This window comes from Chelonia mydas, chromosome 1, assembly GCF_015237465.2.
Source record: "Chelonia mydas isolate rCheMyd1 chromosome 1, rCheMyd1.pri.v2, whole genome shotgun sequence".
Taxonomy (NCBI): Eukaryota; Metazoa; Chordata; order Testudines; family Cheloniidae; genus Chelonia; species Chelonia mydas.
In genome coordinates this window covers 240,095,708-240,115,973 of record NC_057849.1, presented here as the reverse complement: position 1 = coordinate 240,115,973, position 20,266 = coordinate 240,095,708, and the positions used below count along the sequence as shown (strand labels likewise).

Below are 20,266 nucleotides of genomic sequence, written 5' to 3'. Positions count from 1 at the left end.
AGCTGGTTGGGGATCAGTGGGGTGCCGGAGTCAGGGTGTAGGGGGCTCATTGTAGGGATCCAGGTGTAGGGGGGTAGGGCTTGTCAGGGTGAGGGTTCGATGGGCCTGCTTAACAGGGGAGCCCCAGCTGCTGCCGAGGAGACACCGCATGCCAGGCTCCCACTTCCCCCTGCTATTCCCCTATCCCCTTCCCTATTCCACCCCCTTCCTTCCCCACTGCCTCTTCCCCTCACGACCCCTTACCCAGCCCCACCATGGGCACTCACTGTTGCACAGAATAGAAACCGGGAAGGCTCCCAGCACACAGAAGGGGAGGTCGACCGGCCCTAGGACCCAGGAGGCGGCGGAGCTGAGACACAGACAACCTCCTTCAGCTGGGCAGCTCTGTGCTTGCGGGATGAGGGGGGCCGGGGGCATGTAACCCTCTGTGCCTCGCCTCTGTTTGGAGTGGAGAAATCACCCCCCAAAACTGTGCCCATAGTCGCCCTCCGTGGCTTCCCTGCCATTTTCTGTAGGGAAACACAGGAAATCGCGGGCGGGGGTGTTGTGTTTCTTGAGTGCACGCAGTCCTGCAGAATCCCTCCAGGAGTAACACAAATCTTCCCAGAAGAAAGCTGTGATCAGTAAATCCCAGATTCCTTTGTCTTTGTATTTTCCCTGTCCTAAGAAGGGCTTCCCTCCCGCAGGTGTCCTTCCTCAAGTAGTATCAGTGAATCTGCTTTAGAAGGTGGACAGGTAATAAGAAGCTTTGTCTGGTTATCCCAGCAGAGTGTGTGCAGGGAACAGAGTCTGAAAACAGCTGAAGTGGTACACGGTGTACTGTGCTTCTCTAGCAGACTTACACTTTGGACATGTATAGTGCCTTTCATTTGAAGATCACAAAGCTCTTTATAAGTTCATGCACACACACTTAGGGTATGTCTACCCTGGAATCAGAGGTGTGGTTTGCAGTTCATGTAGACATACCTGAGCTAGCTTTAATCTAGTTAGCACTTCTGAAAATAGCTGCAAAGATGCGGCAGCACAGGCTGCCCAGAATCCTGGGTACCTACTGGTGCCGTTAGCCCATGCCAATGTCTGTGTGCCACTCCATCTTCCCTGTTATTGGTATGCGTGCTAGCTATTAAAGCTATCTTTAGGCATGTCTACCCAATCTGTCCTCTGATTGTAATGTAGACGTACCCAAACATGCACACAGTAAACTGAGGCACAAAAAAATTAAGTGACATCATCAATGGCAGAGTATGGAACAGAACCTAGGGCTCATTGCTCCCACCTTATGTTTTAACTCCAAGATAATAGTGCAAAACCATTTTTACCAGTCTGAGTTTAGCATGTGCATTTTCCTTTTTAGTATGGCATTTAATATATTAAACAAAAGCAGAAGCTACTTTAGGGTGCAGGTACAATGATGTTGGGCACATTACGAATAGATAGACTGGATACTGCTTACTCTTAGCCCAGTGAGAAACAAATTCTCGTCAGACAGGGAGAAAATAGAGGGGGTGAACAAGACAAGAAGGTGAATTACGCTCAGATAACAGTAAAGAGGGGTAGATTTCTCTCATATATGCCCGAGTGGTGATGCATCTCTTCTCTGCTTTTTGCCATTGGTTGTCATGGGAGTATTAGTCTGCTAGACAAACACAGCCAAGTGGCTGAGTCAGCTTCTCCCACAGGAGATATAATGTTGCAGTGTATACATTGTGGGAATGAGCCAACAGGAAATGATTTAAAATAACCTGTTAAAATCAGCATTGCCCCACCCAAGCTGTAAACACCTGAACTCACCAACACATTGGTCCCTCTCCGAGTTCTGAGACTGTTCCCCCACTCCTAGTCCCCAGCGAATCACTGTTTTGCCACTCAACTTGCCTGGAGAGTGAATCCTATAATGCAGACTGAGCTCAGTAGCTCTGAAGTGCCCTTGGAGGTTCATTGCCAGAGATAGCTCAGCGGGCTGGTAATGGGTTGCAGAGCCATTGAACTCTACATCACCAACTGAAAACGGATTCAAGTGAAAAGAAAAGGAGTACTTGTGGCACCTTAGAGTCTCTAAGGTGCCACAAGTACTCCTTTTCTTTTTGCGGATACAGACTAACACGGCTGCGACTCTGAAACCTGTCATGATTCAAGTTGGTTGTCACCAAGAGCTGTTGCTATCTGTTCTTCAGTGGCCTTTGTGAAATGAGCCCAGCGCCTAGTAGTTATTAGGAGCTCCGTGTAAAGATACAGACACAGAACACTTCTGTAACAGTGTCCACAGCACAGTTGGTGCTAACTGTCCCCTTTGTTGCAGCAGACTCAGACTAAATTAACCGCCCACTCTTGATAGAGTCGCTCCAGCTCAGGCTAGTGGCAGATTGGCAGGGTATCATGGGGAAGTCTGTGCTGTCCCTATTCTGTGGATAGAGAATTTCAGTCTCCAGGTCTGCCCAGTCCTCATCCCATGTCCCTGTTTTGTCATTTGTTGCCCCCTATATTTAGTAGTTTCCTCATCCTGTGGCCCCTGCCTCCTCCGAGGGAGGTGGGCCTTTGGTTCTTGTAGGCTCACACCCGCCTTTCCCAGAAGACAGACTGATTGCACCCTAGCCCTGTTTTTTCATTCTTTGTCCCTGTATTCAGTTAAGTTCTTAGGCCCTGCCCTCATTTGTGCAGGGGTTTTCTGTTGTTCTGGTGGGCTTTGCCCACCATTCCCAGGATTTAAATAGGCTGGCAGTTTTCACAGGTAGTCAATCTACTTCAGAGGCACCAACTTCCCCAATTCCCAGGGGGGTGCTCATCCCCCACTCCACTCCAGGCTCCACTCCACCACAAGCCCCCACCATGCCTCTTGCCACCCTGCCCCATTCTGCGCCCTCCCCTGCCTGTTCTTGCTCCCGCTCCTCCCCTGCCCCCAGCGCCTCCTGAACACTGCTGAACAGCTGATCGGTTCTCGGTGGGTGGGAGGCGGTGGGAGGGAGGGGGAAGTGCTGATTGGCAGGGCCTGCCAGTGGGCGGGAAGCACTTGGGGGGAAGGGGAGGAGCTAATCAGTGGGGCTACCAGTGCGTGCTGAGCACCCACTCTGTTTTTCCTGTGGGTGCTCCAGCCCCGGAGCACCCATGGAGTTGGCGCTCATGATCCCCTTCACAATGTTTTTTAAAGGTTACGCTGCTCAGCCAGCTGAACAGCAAACACCAGAGGGAGAATGACAGTTTGTGAGAGCTCCAAATTCCTTAGAAATATATGTGGAGCCACCATGTCAAAGCAAGAGCCTTTTGATAAAGCTCACCAGTGAGACTGAAATTGTGTATGTTCCTCAAACAACTTTTTCACGATTACATGCCAAAAATGGGGACTGCCTAAGGAATCAGCCCAGCACCAGCTCCCAAGAATCTAGCACATGAAGATCAAGACAGAGGTCAATGCTAGTCTGATCCACAGAAAAAAAAAAGTGGTGGTGTATTCTGTTTACTTGTAATACATTAGTCAGTCACTAGCTGTTTCCCTGTGCTGTACAGAGTTCCAAAAAGGGTGTGGTTCCTGATCAACAAACCAGAAAGATCTGGAGTTCATGTGTGGAAATCCCTTTCTTTGTGCCTGTATTTCTAGCTTTTTCTTTATTAAACGTCTCCTGTTTAAGAAGGGCCATGGATTCCATGTAGAGTGACCAGACAGCAAATGTGAAAAATTGGGACGGGGGTGGGGGGTAATAAGATGCTCAGGGTTTTGCTGATCGCCATATTTGGAGTCGGGAAGGAATTTTCCCCCAGGGCAGATTGGCAGAGGCCCTGGGGTTTTTTTGCCTTCCTCTGCAGTGTGAGGCACGGGTCACTTGCTGGAGGATTCTCTGCATGAAGTCTTTAAACCATGATTTGAGGACTTCAGTAGCTCAGACATAAGTTAGGGGTTTGGTACAGGACTTGGGGGTGAGATTCCGTGGCCTGCGTTGTGAAGGAGGTCAGACTAGATGATCATAATGGTCCCGTCTGACCTTAAAGTCTATGAGTCTATGAGGAGCCTATATTAGAAAAAGACCCAAAAATCGGGACTGTCCCTATAAAATGGGGACATCTGGTCATCCTAATTCCATGTATCACAAGTGGCACTTTATTGTGATCTTTTTTATCATAGCACCTACAAGCCCCGGTCACAGACCAGGACCCCATTTTGCTAAGTTCTGTACAAACAGAACAGACAGTTCCTGCCCCAGAGGGCTTACAGTCTAATGTATATGGCAAGAGACCACAGATGGGAGAGTACAAGGAAACAATTAGGCAATATCATCTAACCAAGTGTAACCAGGCTGCCTAAGCAGTACCCTCCTGTGGCCCATCACGGGGCAGCTCACCCAGCTGCAGGTCCCCAATAGTTAAGTATCGCTCCTCGCAGGCCCATTGCTATGGTGCTTTAGCCCTCTGTCTATGGCACACTTGAGTCTTATCTCTTACCTAAACTTAGGGCTGTCCCTAGCTATTTTGGTGCCCTACGCACATACACACACCCGCCGTGGGGGGAGGGAGGGCTATGTGGGGCCCCAGGCCTCCAGGGAGAGGAGCACGGGAGGGCTGGGGGGGCTTCCCCTAGGCCTCCGCTGGGGGGCTGTGTGGGGCCCAGCCCCATGTCTCAGGGTGGGGGCTGGCCCCAAGCCTCCGTTGGGAACGGGGGCTGGCCACTTCCTGCGGGAAGTGGAGTGACCCGGCCCCAGCCTGCTCTGCTCCCTTGGCTCCCAGGCTTGGGGGAGAGGGGAAGCACGCCGCAGCACTCGCCGGCTGCACGGCTGGGAGCTAGGGGAACGGAGCAGGCTGGGGCCGGGTCACTGTACTTACCGATGAGTGCAGGGAGCCCGACCGCTTCTGGAGTCCTCAAGGGAATGGGGGTGGCGCTGGGGTGGAGCGGGGCAGAGCGGGGGCCTGGGGAAGAGCCAGAGCAGGGGCTGGAGCAGGGCTTCCTGGTACCCTATGCAGCTGCGTGCTTTGCGTATGGGTAAGGACGGCCCTGCCTAAACTCATCAATTTTAAGGCCAGAAGGGACCAGCCTGATCATCTAGTCTGACCTCCTGTACATGGCAGGCCACAGAACCTCACCCACCCATGCTTGCAATGGGCCCATAATCTCCGGCTGAGTGACTGAAGTTCTCAGATCTTGATTTAAAGACCTCTTCTCTGGTATTAGAGTCCAACATGAAAGGAAAACCAGTGAACTCCAAATCAGGCTAGTCTCGGGATTAGTGGGCAGGACCTCATCCTTCTACACAGAGCTTGTCTCAGTTAGTCCTTTTCTTATCAGTCTTCCTGAGCCTAGTTGTCCCATCCAGTGGGAGGCTTGTCCAGGTAGCAAAGTGTCTCAGGATCTTGGCTGGAACCAGGCTTCCTTCATCAAGGACAAAGCAGAGCTGTGCACTCCTCCCTGTTCAGCCCTGAGCTGAGCTAGGTCTCCTCCTTTTAACTCCCCTCTTCATGCCTGACGTGTATTGCAGATGTAGCAGAGTTGGGCCAACAGACTCTCCTTAATCCTCTGGTGGCCAGAGTGAGCCTAGCTTCCTCATTAATCCCCTTGTTGCCCGTGTGGGGCCTCTCTGCCCCATCACAGCAAGAGAGACACGGGATGGGGGAAGGGGTAAAACACACAAGCAGGGTGAACAATGGGATGGTGGCAAATGTCATGTTAGTGCCACAATTATTAATTTTTTTTTGGCTGTGTCAGCTACATAGAAAGGGAAGGGAAGGAGGGTGAGAGAGACAGGGAAGGGGAGGAACAGGCAAGAGGGGCCGGTCACGTAGAGTGAAGCTGAGGTGAAAAGACTGTGAGGGAGAGGGAGGGGGGAGAAGGAGGAGGGTTGAAGCAAACAGCCAAATCAGCAAAGGGCCTCGACCCACCGTCCGAAGGGAGCCAGATGGTAAAATGATCAACAGTGAAATAAACGTGGTCAATTAAATAGTCATCATTATGTTGTATCATCATTATGCCTTTTTAAATAGCTATCATTTCATCTGTCTGCAGACTTGGGAAGACGGGAGGGCACTGGTTATTCTTTGGAAGGTTTCCTTCCTTCCCAGCTTGAGGCCTGATTCTCAGTTACACGTCGGCTTTGGAATTGCTCCCTGCAGAAACATGGTTAAGCATGAATCTGGCCACAAAAAAGGTGCAAGACACACCTCTGTGCCTTCCCAATTTACCTAGGCTATGTCTACACTACAGCTTGTGTCAGCATAACTTATGTCGCTCAGGGGTGTGAATAAACCGTTCCCCTGAGTGACATAAGTTACACTGACATGAGCACCAGTGTGGACAGCACTATGTCAGCAAGAGATCTTCTCCCGCCAACATAGCTACTGCCTCTCATGGAGGTGGTATTATTATGCCGACCAGACGTGTTGCAGTGGTGCAGCTGCCACGCTTTATCTGTAGACAAGCCCTAAGTTTGCTTCCTAGCTGACTGGTAAAGCTACAGGTAGCAGAAGAGTGATATGTTCAGCCTCTCATTGAGATCTTCAATTAATATTTCACTTTAAGATTTGTGAGGTGCCCAGATACCATGGTGATGGATAAAAAAAACAATATTTTTTTTCAAAAACTGGTGGTGTCACCAGGACCACCAAGTACTAATCAATCCGAGCCATGTGCCAAAGCTCAAACCAGATTGCCTAGTTGGTACTACTGCTTTATTTAAGAAAATCTATCACACTATAAGTTGTTTAAAACTGATGCCGAGGTGAGAGGAGACCTGTCTTCCATTTCTGATTCTGCCACTGACTTTCTATGTGACCTTGGGCAAGTCATTTATCCATCTGGGCCTCAGTTTATCCATCAATAAAATAGGTATAAAAAGACTTCCTACTTCATAAGGGAATTGTGAGGCTGAATTCATGGATGTTTGCAAAGAGCTTTGAGATCTTGGAATAGAAAGTGCTATGGAAGAGTAGAGCATCACTGTGCTATTGCCTGTGAATAGGCATCCTTTCAATACAAAGACACAGTATACTGAGGGCACTTTCGCTTTCATTTCTATTGAAGAAAAACTAGTCCTTTCATAGGAATAAAGTTTGTGGTGAGTTTGGGCTCTTTAAAAAAAATGCTGTATTTGCAGTATCTGTGTGCAAAGTAAAAAACCTGAAAATATCTTTAAATGGCGAAACCAAAACCCAACAACTCTTTTTCATGCTGTGATCACTCAAAAACAACTGATGGGATTTCACAAAACTTTCCAGAATCAATTTACCTTTGAGCTGAGAATATGCATGAGAAATTTCAGCCCAAAGGGTTATTTTGGGGGAAACTTTATAAGTGCATGAATATAAGAGCTTAGGATAGAAATGCTTTTACAACCATAATTATAACATCACACAACTTCATTGTGTAATATGACAGGGAATTATGACTTGCCCAGTGTAAAAGCTGCAATGAATTATAACTGTAGCCATTAACACGCAAATCTCTTGCAGCGTCCATGAGTGTATCCTTCTCCCAGGCAAAAAGAAACTAGTGTCAGATTTCTGTAGCTGTAGTTCAGACACTCCTTATTACATAGTCCCAGCCTGGGGAGTATCCAAAATGATAGAGCTGGTGAGTGCTATGAGGTACAGATGATTCAGGAACATCCCATCCTTCCAGAGATGTTTTTATACACATTTGACTCACAAGCCATATTTTCAGATGTGGACCCAATGGAATGCCACTAAAAACACCCCTGTACCCTTTGTTCCAGCACAAATCTTGCACTTGTGGACATATCTCCATCTGTACATGATGGTATACACACAGGCAGATTTTTGCAGGCACTTTGTATAATAATAGTTAGCCCTTTGGTAGTGCTTTTTAGCTAAGGATCTCAACATGCTTTACAAATATGAACTCTCAGGCTCCTCACTTCCCTGTGAGGCGGGTAAGTGGTGTTATCACCATACAGACAGGAAAGCAAACCCTGACCAGTTTAAGCAGATAAGTTTGAAAATGTTGGCTTCAAGCTATGTCCCTACATCCATAATCAAGCACCCAAACAAGTGGCCTGATTTTTTAGAATTTCTGAGCACCCTTGGCTTTCGCTGAAGACCATGAGAGCTGCAGATTTGGTGTTCAGCTCCCTCTACTTCCTGAAAATCAGGTCCTTTATTTAGGTCCCTAAATAGCAATCTTGGGGCCTTGCTGTCGGGCTAAATTTGAAAATTCTAGTCCAGATTGTTTACTGAAATTAACACAATGGGTCTGATTTTTTCTACTTTTTTTCTTCTTCTTTTTTGTGCCTTTCTGCCATCATTAACACCTGCGCAAAGTGGAGATAAAATGCTACAGGATCGGAATGATAGCTCATGTCATCCACTTTGAACAGGTATGCATTTAGGTCATGGAGAATGAGAGCCAGCACCTCGCCTGAAGTGGCAGGTGTAGAAACCACAACTTCTGAGAGACATCACCAATCTTCTGAGAGATTGTCTTACATCCCCTAGATCTAGTGGCTACTGCAGCAGATTTAGCCACTCTTTCAGAAGCCATGAAAATTGGATGGGCCCAGCTCCAGCAGGGAAGGAATCAAGATGCACAAAAGCTGGTACTGAGGGAAGGGACTTAGAGACTTGCTGTCCATCTAAATATGTATTTCTAGAGCACCCATCAGCATACTGTCTAGGCACCTGAGATCCGACTAAGGGTAGAGGACAAGAGCTAACACAGAGACTCGCACCAAAAATGAGACTGATTCTCAGTTGCACTAAGGTGACTTTACACCATTCTAACAGTGTAAAGAGGTATTAAAGTGGATGTAAATGATACCTACTAGAAAAGGGGTCTTGGTGTAATTGAGAATCAGGCCTAGTAAAAGGCTTATGCACTCTTGGGGGCAGTTCGGGCATAAGAGTTTGGCTCACAGAAGAAGGACATGAAGAAAGATGAAGATAGTTAAATTCTTGTTTAAATTGTTGGGATGACAGGGTAGGTGATGATAATTATATATTATTTGTATTGTCATAGCACATAGATCCCTAGTTGGGAAGATGAATGGGTACAGCCTCTCAATTCTTAGGAGCTGGGAGAATGTTCTCATTGGGGAAGGACATGGAAACCAATGTGAACTGTGATTCATAATCTGTTTTGGTTTTTAAGTTACAAAGGACACATTTACTCGCAAAAACCATCAGCTCTGGGGAAGATTTGTTTTATTTTATTCTGAGATCACAATTCATCATCTTAGCTGGACGATCAGGAAATCAGCATAGCCTTGCTTAGGCTTATGATTATATGCTGAACAAAACCCATTCTTCACTCATACCAACTGGCACTGAATAATGAGGAGCCCAGCGGGGTTGCACCATAGGTCTCTGTATACGGAGCATGTGGCAGGGGCTGCACTGCAGGCTAGCAGGAGCATGGAGGAGCTCTTAAGGGATACACTGAGGATGGAGGAGAGCTGCTTTTCCATCTGGAAAAAAACAGAGAAGACTACACTCCATGCTGGTGCTGAGGGTGAGACCCCTAAAGGGGTCTTTACCACAGGATGGCCCTTAGTTCAGAGGCATGCAACTGTCCCTCTGATGTTAAGCAGAAATCAAGGTCTCATTCGCTGTTTGGCATTTGGACTGTCAGCCTTGTAATGTTCCTTCCTGTGAGCAGGTGGGGGAGTTCACAGGCCATGTGTTCTCCTCTGCCCCTTTTGAGGGAAGGGAGCTCCCAGGTGGCTTTGGACTGCCTCCCACTTACCGTGTGCTGAGGCGGAGTCTCTAAAACTAAACAATAAAATACCAGAGGTCACTGACCTACAAAAGCTGCCAAACAAACCAGGATGGGCTGGAGGGAAGAGCACGGGGAAAAGGGATGTTTTTGTCCCCATGCGTATTTACTCCTCCTGTCAGCTGACCTTGTTTTTCTAAGCTGCCCCTCGTTCATGGTCTTGGTGCAGCTGTGCAGATGTGCTGCCTCTTTCTGCATGAAAATGGTGCCACTCAATTCAAAGGCCCTCGGCATCCCCATTCCTCTCCGCAAGAACCACATGAGTTTGTCTTGCCTCTTCACCCACAGAGTGTCTCATCTCTCTTTCCATGAGTCTGCTGTTTTTGTGGTTCCCCCAAGCTTTTCATCCCCTTCCACTACCTCCTCCCCCGCTCTTGTGAGTTTTAACGACAAAGAAAAACACTTATACTTTATTCTTAAAACGCTTTCATTCCCCAAACTCTCTGTGTCTCACCCTGCATGCCTCCAAACATTTCAGGGCCCCCCTCTCCACAGGAAGCACTGCTGACAAAGAATCATGTGCTTCCATCTCATTCAACCTATTGGCTGATTTTAGTATCAACACCCTATGCCACTACATCCACAAGCACTGCTTTTGCTCACCCGGGGGAATGTTGCAGCATTGGATTTGAGTTGTTGCTGGAATCCCCCTGACACAAGGCATTGTGATGACTCAGCTGCACCATTGTCCTCTTTAGGGGTGGGCAAATTACTCCAGATTATTGTACAATAAACTCCCAGAACCTTTGCCTGTTTCTAGTTCCAGACTTGAACTAACTGTTTTTTGGTGGTTCTGAAATGTTCAGAAAAGGTTTTGTTCACTGGCTGGGAAAGGAGGACTTGTGAGGCAGTGAAAAAGCCTGTTCTCAAAGTATTTCTATGGAAGCAGTTGATAGTATTTTTATATAATGAGCTCTGGCTGAGTGCTCAGAGCTGTACAAACATAGTAAGAGCAGGATTGGGCTCATGGTCTGATACTGCAGAACAGGGACAGACTAAACTTCTGCTCTAGTTTGTCATCTTGTGTCCCATATTGGTTAGAGATGACAAGGGATCTCGCCCCAGTTGTTGTGCAAAGGGTTCACAAAAACTCTTTGGTGCATTTCGTATATGTTTGTACAGTGCCTTGTATGATGAGGCCCTGACCTGGCTGAAGTCTCTAGGCAGTACTGCAATATAAATATTTAATAACCATAAAGAAGGGTGTTCTAAGAAGGCATCCACAATCTGCTGAGAGAGCCTGTTGAAGCATGAATTTCAGATTTAAGGGATTAAATTTATCCCTGAGGTAACGCCATTGATATCAGTAGAGTTACCCTAAGGATGGATTTGGCACCTGAAGGCACTCTGAGAGACAGGTTACCTTTTAGAAACCTGCATAGATACAATGTTTGGATCTACATTCAAACCCTGTGAGGCTTGCTCATCACTACCCCTTTCCATTGCGTAGAGAGGGACACTGCTTATGCAACAGCTACACCTGCTCAGTCCTCCACTCAGGCAGGCCAAGGGTCAGAATTCATTACCAGAATGGCTTAAGTTTAAGAATCTTCAGGATCTGTTTCCTCTCACTTGAGTAATTTTCAGCATGGCAAGTGACTTTTACAGGCACTGGAGGGAAAGTTCACTGTACCATTTGTGTTGAGTCATTGACTTTTTCCTCCTCTAATACTGGTGTCGGTAGTAGCAGGAATTATGCTAATCTTACCCATGAGTGAGGCCATGGATTATTCAAGATGTTGCTTGACAGCACAGAGTAAACATAACATCTTATATTCATGTACAGTAGCACTCTCATCACAAAGTACTTTATAAACTAATCTTCAGACTTGACACAGGATTCACTCCATCCACCTCTAGGGTTAAGTGGAGTGGCTGTTTAACAGCGCACAGTAGCCTTATACAACAGTTAAGAACTGGAAGTCAAGAGTCTGCACTTTCTGCTGCAAACAGAGGCAGTTTAGGTAGGAGAACACAACTACCCCCGTTGCACTTTGGCCAGAACAGCAGGGCCAGATCCTCAAGTCATGTAAATTAGCAAAACTCCATTGCTATGAGTAGGGGCTATGCTGATTTACACCAGCTGAGGATCTGGCCCAGTATATCTTTCAAAGAATGCTATGGATTCTATGATGCCCACAAATGATCAGAAGTCCCACCTACCGTATCATTAAACACCACTTCCTCCTGCAGTTAGGTATCCTTGAGGATCTCCCATCAAATTATAATGCCAGAACATCTCCGCTTAGCATGTGGGAGGTGACAAAACAAGAAGAGAATGTTGCTGCATTGATACCTATCAAAAGATTAATTGGGATAATGCAGCACTGTCAATTTCCATATAATGTCAGGACACAGAGGGCCAGATTCTCTGCTGCACAGCAATCCACTCAGTGAGGGAGCCCATGTGCACAGTGTATAAGAGGTGAAATACATCTAAAAGGAGAGCATCTGGTTAGAAGGAGGGAGAACATGGTTTGATGGGGTCTCTGAATGTGGCATTTGGGGGAAGATCAGGTATCCAGTGATCCCTCTTCATGCACATTGTTTCAGGGAGAATTACAGACAGTCAGCAGGATTAATTCATTATTTAGTGTGTTCTGCATATAATTGGAGAATACCCATTAATATCCTCCACTCCCATATATATTTTCACATTTGTAACCCTATTGTGGTCCTGTGCTTCTGAATGAGTAGCATGGATAAGACTCCTCAATATCATTCATTAAAGTGTTGATATCTTTCTTTCACCAAACCTCCCTGAGGTGGAGCACCTGGGACCAAATTAATGCCAGTTGAAGGCCTCTGATTGTAAGTGGAGTTACACCATGGATGAATCTGGCCCCTAATCTCTGTGTGTGTATGCATACTTCATACTGCACAATGCTCTCAGCTTCTACATCTCCTTTACCACTGATCCAATTTCTTCAAGACACCTCCCCCCCAAAAAATACTGTGCTTGAAAAATTGCCATTGTGCCCCTCCCATTCTAAGTAAAGTTGTCCACACCCAGGGAGAGAAATAGAGAGGGAGCAGGAGGAATTTGTAGGAGTGAGGAGAAATATCACAACATGATTCGAGAACAAAGAACAAATTAGTACTGCTGTAAAAAAATCCCATTCTGCACAGTGATGTGCTCGCACCATGTCTCCAAGCCGTCTAGCATTAGTGTGACAGGCAGCCTGAAGAATAGCCTCTATAGTGCTGTGCAGAATCACAGTCCCCATGACTTGGGGAACAGACATAAGACCTTTCCCTTTCTCCAGTCTGATATCAGATTTCACATCTCTTGTTTTGCTGACTACATTAGAAGAGCTTTGTTTTCACAGTGAATTTTCTCCCTAACTCTCTACACTCCTCCCATCCCACCCTAGACTTTTTGTTATATACAGTCTGTTCTTATTCCTAAATTTCACAGTTTGAGTTAATGATATTTAATAGTTAGAGGCTGGGGGCACGGGAGATCTCTTGGACTCTATTCCTATCTCTGTCATTGAATCGCTACCTCACAGTTTGATAAGTCACTTATGTGACTGAGTTTCTCCATCTGAAAAATAGGGATAATCCTTCCCTACCTTCCAAGGATATTATGAGGCTTACTTACTGTTTGTAAAGTACTTGGAATCTTCACATGAAAGGATCTGTATGAATGCAGAGTATCATTATTAAAATACAGTATTATAAATTCTTCCCAGTGCCCAAATGACATAATTGAAGCCCTCTGGGACAGGAACAGTGCTTGGACTACAAAATCACATTATCATATTTTTTGGAAATTGCTGAATGAGGGTAAAAGTTTCTGCAGCACTAGAAAGCACAAATTGGCTATTCCTGCAGAAGCAGCAGACAACTATGTACCCAGACAGAGAACTTGTAACCACAATGCTGCCTGAGGGCAAAACTTAAAGCCACAAAAACAAGAATAAACAGAAGTCTCATCCAGTTGTGAACAAACCCACTACATTCCGTCATCAGGCAGTATGAAAGTGAGATGTGGGAGAGAGAATTTGTGATTTATGTGGGACTTTCCATTCGTTTTGTGAATGTTTTAGAAAAGTCCCAGCTGTCAGGTTGATAGCCACTCATTAAAGTCATGCAAATTCTATTCATCTGCCTGTCTAAAATCTGTTTAATCTAGATTTAGTCAAACTATCATTTGGGAGTAAATTATGTAATGTATTTAACTCTTTTTTTTCTGGTTACAAATTGTTTATAAATCCATCCTGATTTCTGGAAATGTACTTGATATTCACTGAACAGTTTATGCAAGCAAATTTCATCCTATGGGGTGGTCTCAGACTGCTCACTTCATCTGTTCATTCTTTGTTATTTATACTGTCTGATGAATCACTTAGTTTGCAAGGTATCATTTCTGCCCCATGCACTGGATGACTGGAACTTTTTAAGAAGAACAGCAATCTAAAAAACTGACAGAAGTGAACAGAGGACACTCATCTTCAAATATCATTGTTCACATAGGAATATGAACAACATTCATTCTGTGAGCATCCCTTTGAACCCAAACCCATTCACACAGATATATATGAACAGCAAATAATAAGGTGGCAACTATGATCTCATTGAATGGCCAATCGAAATTGGAGCATACGTTCACTGATATTATCTTGTGGTATTCAACTAACTCTAATCTAATTCATTTTACCAATCTCTTAATTTCTAATGCACCCGTCACTATGATATCAAACACCAACTCTGAGGCAGGATGGGCTGTCTGGTGGCGGGTTTTGTTTTGTTTATGTCAATATCCCAAATGCTGTTTCGGCTCCCAGTTATCTCAGCTTGGAATTTGCCATAACAGATCAGAAAACTGGTCCACCTAGTCTGACTTCCTGTCAACAGCCAATATCAGATACTTTATAGAGAAAAATGAAGCTGCCATTGCGGGCAAAATCTGAAAGCCATAAATAGAGATGTTTGGGGTGAAAAATACGGATACACCTTCAAATTCGGGTTATAGTTTTATCTGTTTACTCAGGTTTTTGCTGAATGGGAGTGTATCAAGCTTGATATAGAGCATTTTTCATGTTGACAATGTCTCGTTTTAGGATCTGTGTGCAGTTTGAAATTTTGTATGTGTGCCGAGAAGTGGGAGTTGAAAAATAAACACCATAGAAGTGCTCTGGACTTGGAGAGTTTTGGGGCAGGAGAGAGTAAGGAAATGCTAGCTACTTTGCTTGTTAGGAAAGCAGCTCTGGCTCCTATACTGGGACAATTGGCAGGTATCCTTTTTAATGCACCTGATCAATTCTACAGTGTTGTTTGGAGGCAGAAGGGTTAATCTTCCTGATGCTCATACACCATTAGCTGAAGTAGGGGATTTGAAAGTGCCTCATGTAGCTTGCATAACTCCAAATGTTGTTATTGGTCATAAAATTATCCTGTCCCCTATTTAGTGCCAGCTACAATATTTAACTCTCTGACCTGCTCCAGGACACAGTGAATTCCACAGGCTGACTACCTGCTGAGAGAAGAAGTATTTATTTTTTTTCTGTTAACTTCATCTAGTGAGCTCTTGTTCTTGTGTTATGGGACAGGCTAAAAAAAGAGAAGACTGATCAGTTCTCACTAGAGCCTTCATAATCTTAAATACCTCCTCTATTGCAGGCTAAAGCATCGTAAGTTTTGCATTCTTTTCTCAAATGGAAAGCCTCTAAATGTGACGCAATATAAAAATTCTAGTTGGCAGTGAGCAGCCATTTGGGCACAGAATGCCTACAAAATAAAACGAAATGAAAGCAATAGAAATATACGTTAGAATTCTTGTCTGTTACTGTAATAGCATATAGTAGTTCTTTCAGATAAAGATTTATGCAGCAGCTGTGGGATTGCCCCAGAATGTGCAGTGCTTATACCTGCAGGGGCCTCCAGGACTGTAGCTGTTGGACTTCAGAGTGGGCACCTGCACTCCATTAGCCAGAACAAAGAACCAAGGGGTACTGTCAAAAGTGCCTTTAATTAAAGAGCGTATTCACTATCTTTCCCTCACTCCTCTTTTTTCTCTCTTTCATCTCCTGCTTCCTTTGCTCTGCCTTAAGGACCCCTCTACTTTCTCACTTACATGATCCATAATGCTCTCTTTCCTTTGCCAGTATCATCCAGGAGGTTTCCTGGTGACGAGTATGCAGGAACCTATGAATATTTGTGTAAGTTTTGTAAAGTCTGGTTTAGCAAAATCCCCATGAGGTGCCATTAGGAGAATCTCAAGAAAACATTGTCTTGTGGGATCTTGCAGAGAAGCGGATGATATCCTGCACTTGCCTGGTTCAGAAACAAATGTTAATTTTAGTTTTGAAATTCAAACCACCTCTCCCTTCTCAGTTGCTCACATACTATCTCCCTTGACTGAAGCTACCCTTAACAGCCCTTCAGTCACACGAGAAATGGGCCCAAGCCACAAGGTCCAAATCTGAATGCAGAGCCAAACTTTTCTGAATCTCAGGAGTATTTGGATCCAGGGGGTTGTTTTGTCCTGTTATGGAGGCTGGGTTCATGCACAAAACTGAGATACAAATCTGAATTTTTCCCAAGTGTGGTATATTCACATGCAGGGGTTTTGGTTTGTCTTTAGTTTATATATCTTGACCTGTTTCCCATTACAATTGTTTGCATACCTCTTCACCCTTTCTACCTTGTTTTGGGAAAGATCAGCCCTCTCTCTTTTGTGGTCAAACAGAGGCATCCGTAGCAGTATCCAGCTTCACCAGTTGTCAAAGCTACCTTTGAATACTGATCTGTTTTTTCCTGTTGTGTCTGAGGACATCCATTCCAGCTCTTTAAGATCTTGCACTGCATCTCATTCCTCTGCTGAAGTGACCTTGTGAATCTGCCTGCATCAGGCCCCTTCCCCAGTCAGTCACTCTCTTTGTTCTGCCATTCCATGTTAACAAATTTTGGGATTGTGGGAATGAGTCCTCTTTATTACTGCTTTGATGATTTCCATAACAATAGGCCCAATTCTTTGCATTATAGTCTCTAGCAATTTTGACTTAGATCTGAACTTCCCTAAGGTTTTGCTGTGTTCAGTTCTAAGATTTGGCTTAGGCCACTATAAAGATGGAGGCCAACTGCAAAGTTTGGATACTGGTTCAGACTTCCCAAATCTGGGAGTTGAGTCTAGGGCTATTCTTGGAGTAGTTCTAGAGAAGGGGCCGGCTGCCAGGTACAGATCTGAATCTGAACTTTCCCGAGTTTGGCAAATGTTTCTGATCAGGGGGTTTGATTTCAATCTCTAATAACTTCTTTCTAAACCCTTGGAGAGTTGCCCTTTCCTAAAAGACACATTGAGTCCAAAGAAACACCCTCCTTAAAAAACAAACACCTGCAAAGGAAATATATAGGACTGAAGGAGTTTTACCAATAGGTTTTGTTTCTCTATCAACGCCACATAGGAAAGCCTGGCTCATGCTTTCTCTCAGCATTTGCTGTATGTATTCTTTTCCTCCTCTCTAGACTGGGAGCACTTTCTGCCAGACACAGAAGGGCTTTGTGAGGAGGGGAACAGCTCAAACTTTTACAGCTAGTAAAGTTTGCACTGCCTCCCTCTCAGACTTGGACGCTACCGCCTCTGGTGTTTCACTCTTTCCACAAAAATAGTTCATTCTAGTAAGATCCTGCAGCTCTTCTTTCATCCTGTCTCCTTCACAATAAGGAGCTAATGAGCCCTTCCATTAGCAGAGTGTCGAGAAGAACCTGCAATCAGCTTCTCTCCAAAGGGAGCTGAAAATGTCAGCAAAGAGGTTTCAAAACAGTACCAAAACAGAGGAGTAAATGACAGGATTTGATATTGCCTCCCTCTACCCTCCCACTTCCCTCTTGGTAATTCCCCAAGATGGACTCACTTGAAGGTTGATGATTTCCCCTTCTGATGCCATCCTTTTGCCCTTAGGTCTCTTCGCAGCCTTCTGCAGACTGCACAGTAGCTTGGGACTCTGCAGTCCCAGGAATTCTATAATGATTCCTCTGGGTAGGGGAGCACAGCTGCTGAAACAGACCTGCTATTCATTGGCCTGATGTGAGACGCCCGTCTTGGCACAAATGTGCGGGGGAAGAAGGGGATGGCATACAAATTCTTTGTCTTCAAAATGCTGAATGGTCCATGGAATAAACATCCCTCTTAGATTTGCTATGACAGTTGTGTTCACTGTGTATCTCCACTAACTCCCTTGGTCCAGCTGAGCCCTGTGAGATCACTCAGGCTGGAATTCTCTGATGCAGCTAGCGTACCATGAGGGTCATGGCACAGACTGTACAGAGCATTTAGCAACAATCCTGAACCCTCTCTGTAGCCACAGAGCCCCTCTGTTCATATCAGGGCTATCATATGAAGATGGTTTGAAAACTAGTGGCTGAGAAGGTTGGGGCCAGAAAGTCATGTTCCTTCACTGCTGAACAGCATTACAGCAAAGCTCTAGAGAAGGCGGAGATGGAATTTCCATTCTAAACCCATTCTCAGTTACTTCCCACTTTCTCAACCGAGAAAAACATCATTTAGGTCTGGAATTTCTATTCCTGGTATCAGCCCCAAACGAGGTTCTCTTTTGATTGGTAAGTGAGAAGTGACCAAACGTTGATTTAGAATGGAAATGTACACAGCCAAAATCAAGTCACAGAGCATGAACACAATACAGGTGGGATCCTCAGCCAGTGAAAATCAGCATAGCCCCATTGACTTCAGAGGAACTATGAAATTTTACATCAACCAAGGTTCAGGTGGAGAGGTTTTGTCCTTTGAAGGACAACTTCACTGATCAGTTACAGTGGCACAGAAAGTTATATTTTTTACTAAAGATTATCTTGTTAAGAAGCATGCTATGTAGTATGTATGTAGTTAACCAGTGTTCATCACAGTTTCTGTATCTCCCGGTCTATGGAAGATGCTGAAGTCTCTCTCAGTGGGAACTGCCACTGTACTGATACTTCCCAACAGAAGGCCTAATTTGACAATGATATTAACGCTTAGCCGTTCTGTGGCACCATTTCAAAGCATTGATGAATTTAGCCTCACAATCTAACTTTTAAGTAAAAGTAAAAAACATTTTTGGTTCTCTTAAAAGGTGACTACTGTTTACATCAGTTTACAGAAGAGACTTATCTAACAACCATTTTGAAAGTCACCTGTCCATTGCATGCAATCATGCACAATTCATGAGCCTCATTAGCATGGAAATCAGTGACGATTACATTTATCCTGTGAGGCACGGGTTGGGGGTCAGAATGCAGGCTTCTGAGTCCTAATCTACATCAGACTGTCATGACAGTAGCTTACCATTTGATATTTTTAATTCTACGTAGGAAGTTTTGAAAACAAAATGTAGTGGTTTGTTCTTCTTGTTATTTAGAGGTAGGGATTGAAATCTCTTTCTATATTGCCTACCTGTTTCCCTATAAGCATACTATTGCAGAGGCACTAATACAAAGAATTACCTGTTCTAAATTATTTTCCTTGAAGATGTCTATAATAAGATGCCACAGCTCAGATTATATATAGATGCATTCTGTTAATGAATAATTTATATGATTCTGGCATCCACCACATCTTTCAAACTTACTCCTGAGAGGAGTTCATGCTATGCTTGTTCTTTGTGAATAGGGTCTATGAGGAAAGACCCAGGAGTTCTTGCCAAAGTTTTGCTGTCCTTAGGTATCTTACCTATATCGTGGTAGGCCCAAAATATCATTCTGTGGTAAGAAGTGGATGAAGTATCCAGTTATTTTTTTAGAAGACAACCAAAGACTAGTACCGAGCTAATTTCAGACAGGACCACAAGATATATAATAATGTGCCTTTTAAACCAGTTTCTCTCCAGCACTTATCTAAGTGTTATGCTGAAACTTTTGCTTTGCTCTCCAGGGAGATGTCCCAAAGAATAATACTCTTAAACTGTGTTTTCAAAATATCCAGAGAAATTAAGCAAGACCTACAGTAACTCCTGTGTCCTTCCAGACAAGCAAAGCTAAATCAAACCAGATTCCCTCTCCCACGATAGCATGAAAGAGTCTTTCTGCAGGAGCATATTAGTAATAATGACTCTATGCAGCTTCTCTGAGAGCATCTGGAGCCAAATGCATTAAAATGATACAACTTCAAACAGCAAAATGTCTCTTGGAGATTATTTTTGTATGTCATATTAATAGTAAAGCTATGAGTCTAAACATGTAGGAAAATGGGTCTGTTTCCATTTAACTCTCGGAACTGCCAGGGGAAGATGAAATTCATCAAAGGAAAATCCCAGTGTAACAGAAAAGGTTTTCTGATCACTGCTTCTGATTGCAAAGAAGAGTAAATATGGCTTTTTAAAATGCCTTTAATAATTCTTAGAGAGAAAGGTGGGTAAGGTGATATTTTTTATTGGACCAACTTCTATTGGTGAAAAAGACAATCTCTTAAGCTCCATGTCTTCACAACCAACACGGCTACAGCACTGCAAACATTTAATAATTATTAACTATCATACAAGAATCTGCCATTGTCTTGGTCTGAAGGTGTAAATTAGGGCACATAAAATACTGCACAGAGTTTGAATGCACCAGAAAGACAAGAGA

General features: G+C 44.6%; 1 protein-coding gene across 2 annotated transcripts in view; it reads right to left on the bottom strand.

Annotated features, from left to right (window-relative positions):
- Window positions 1–17,969, bottom strand: part of NINJ2 (ninjurin 2) — a 69,788-nt gene extending 51,819 nt beyond the window's left edge. The window contains exon 1 of one of the 2 annotated variants that reach the window (XM_037878061.2): window positions 17,563–17,969. In XM_037878061.2, coding sequence (XP_037733989.1) covers window positions 17,563–17,595 — 33 coding nt within the window. In that variant the 5' untranslated portion in view covers window positions 17,596–17,969. The remainder of the gene's footprint in view (window positions 1–17,562) is intronic. The other variant, XM_043540435.1, reaches the window with a different exon arrangement.
- Between the last annotated feature and the right edge of the window lie 2,297 nt (window positions 17,970–20,266).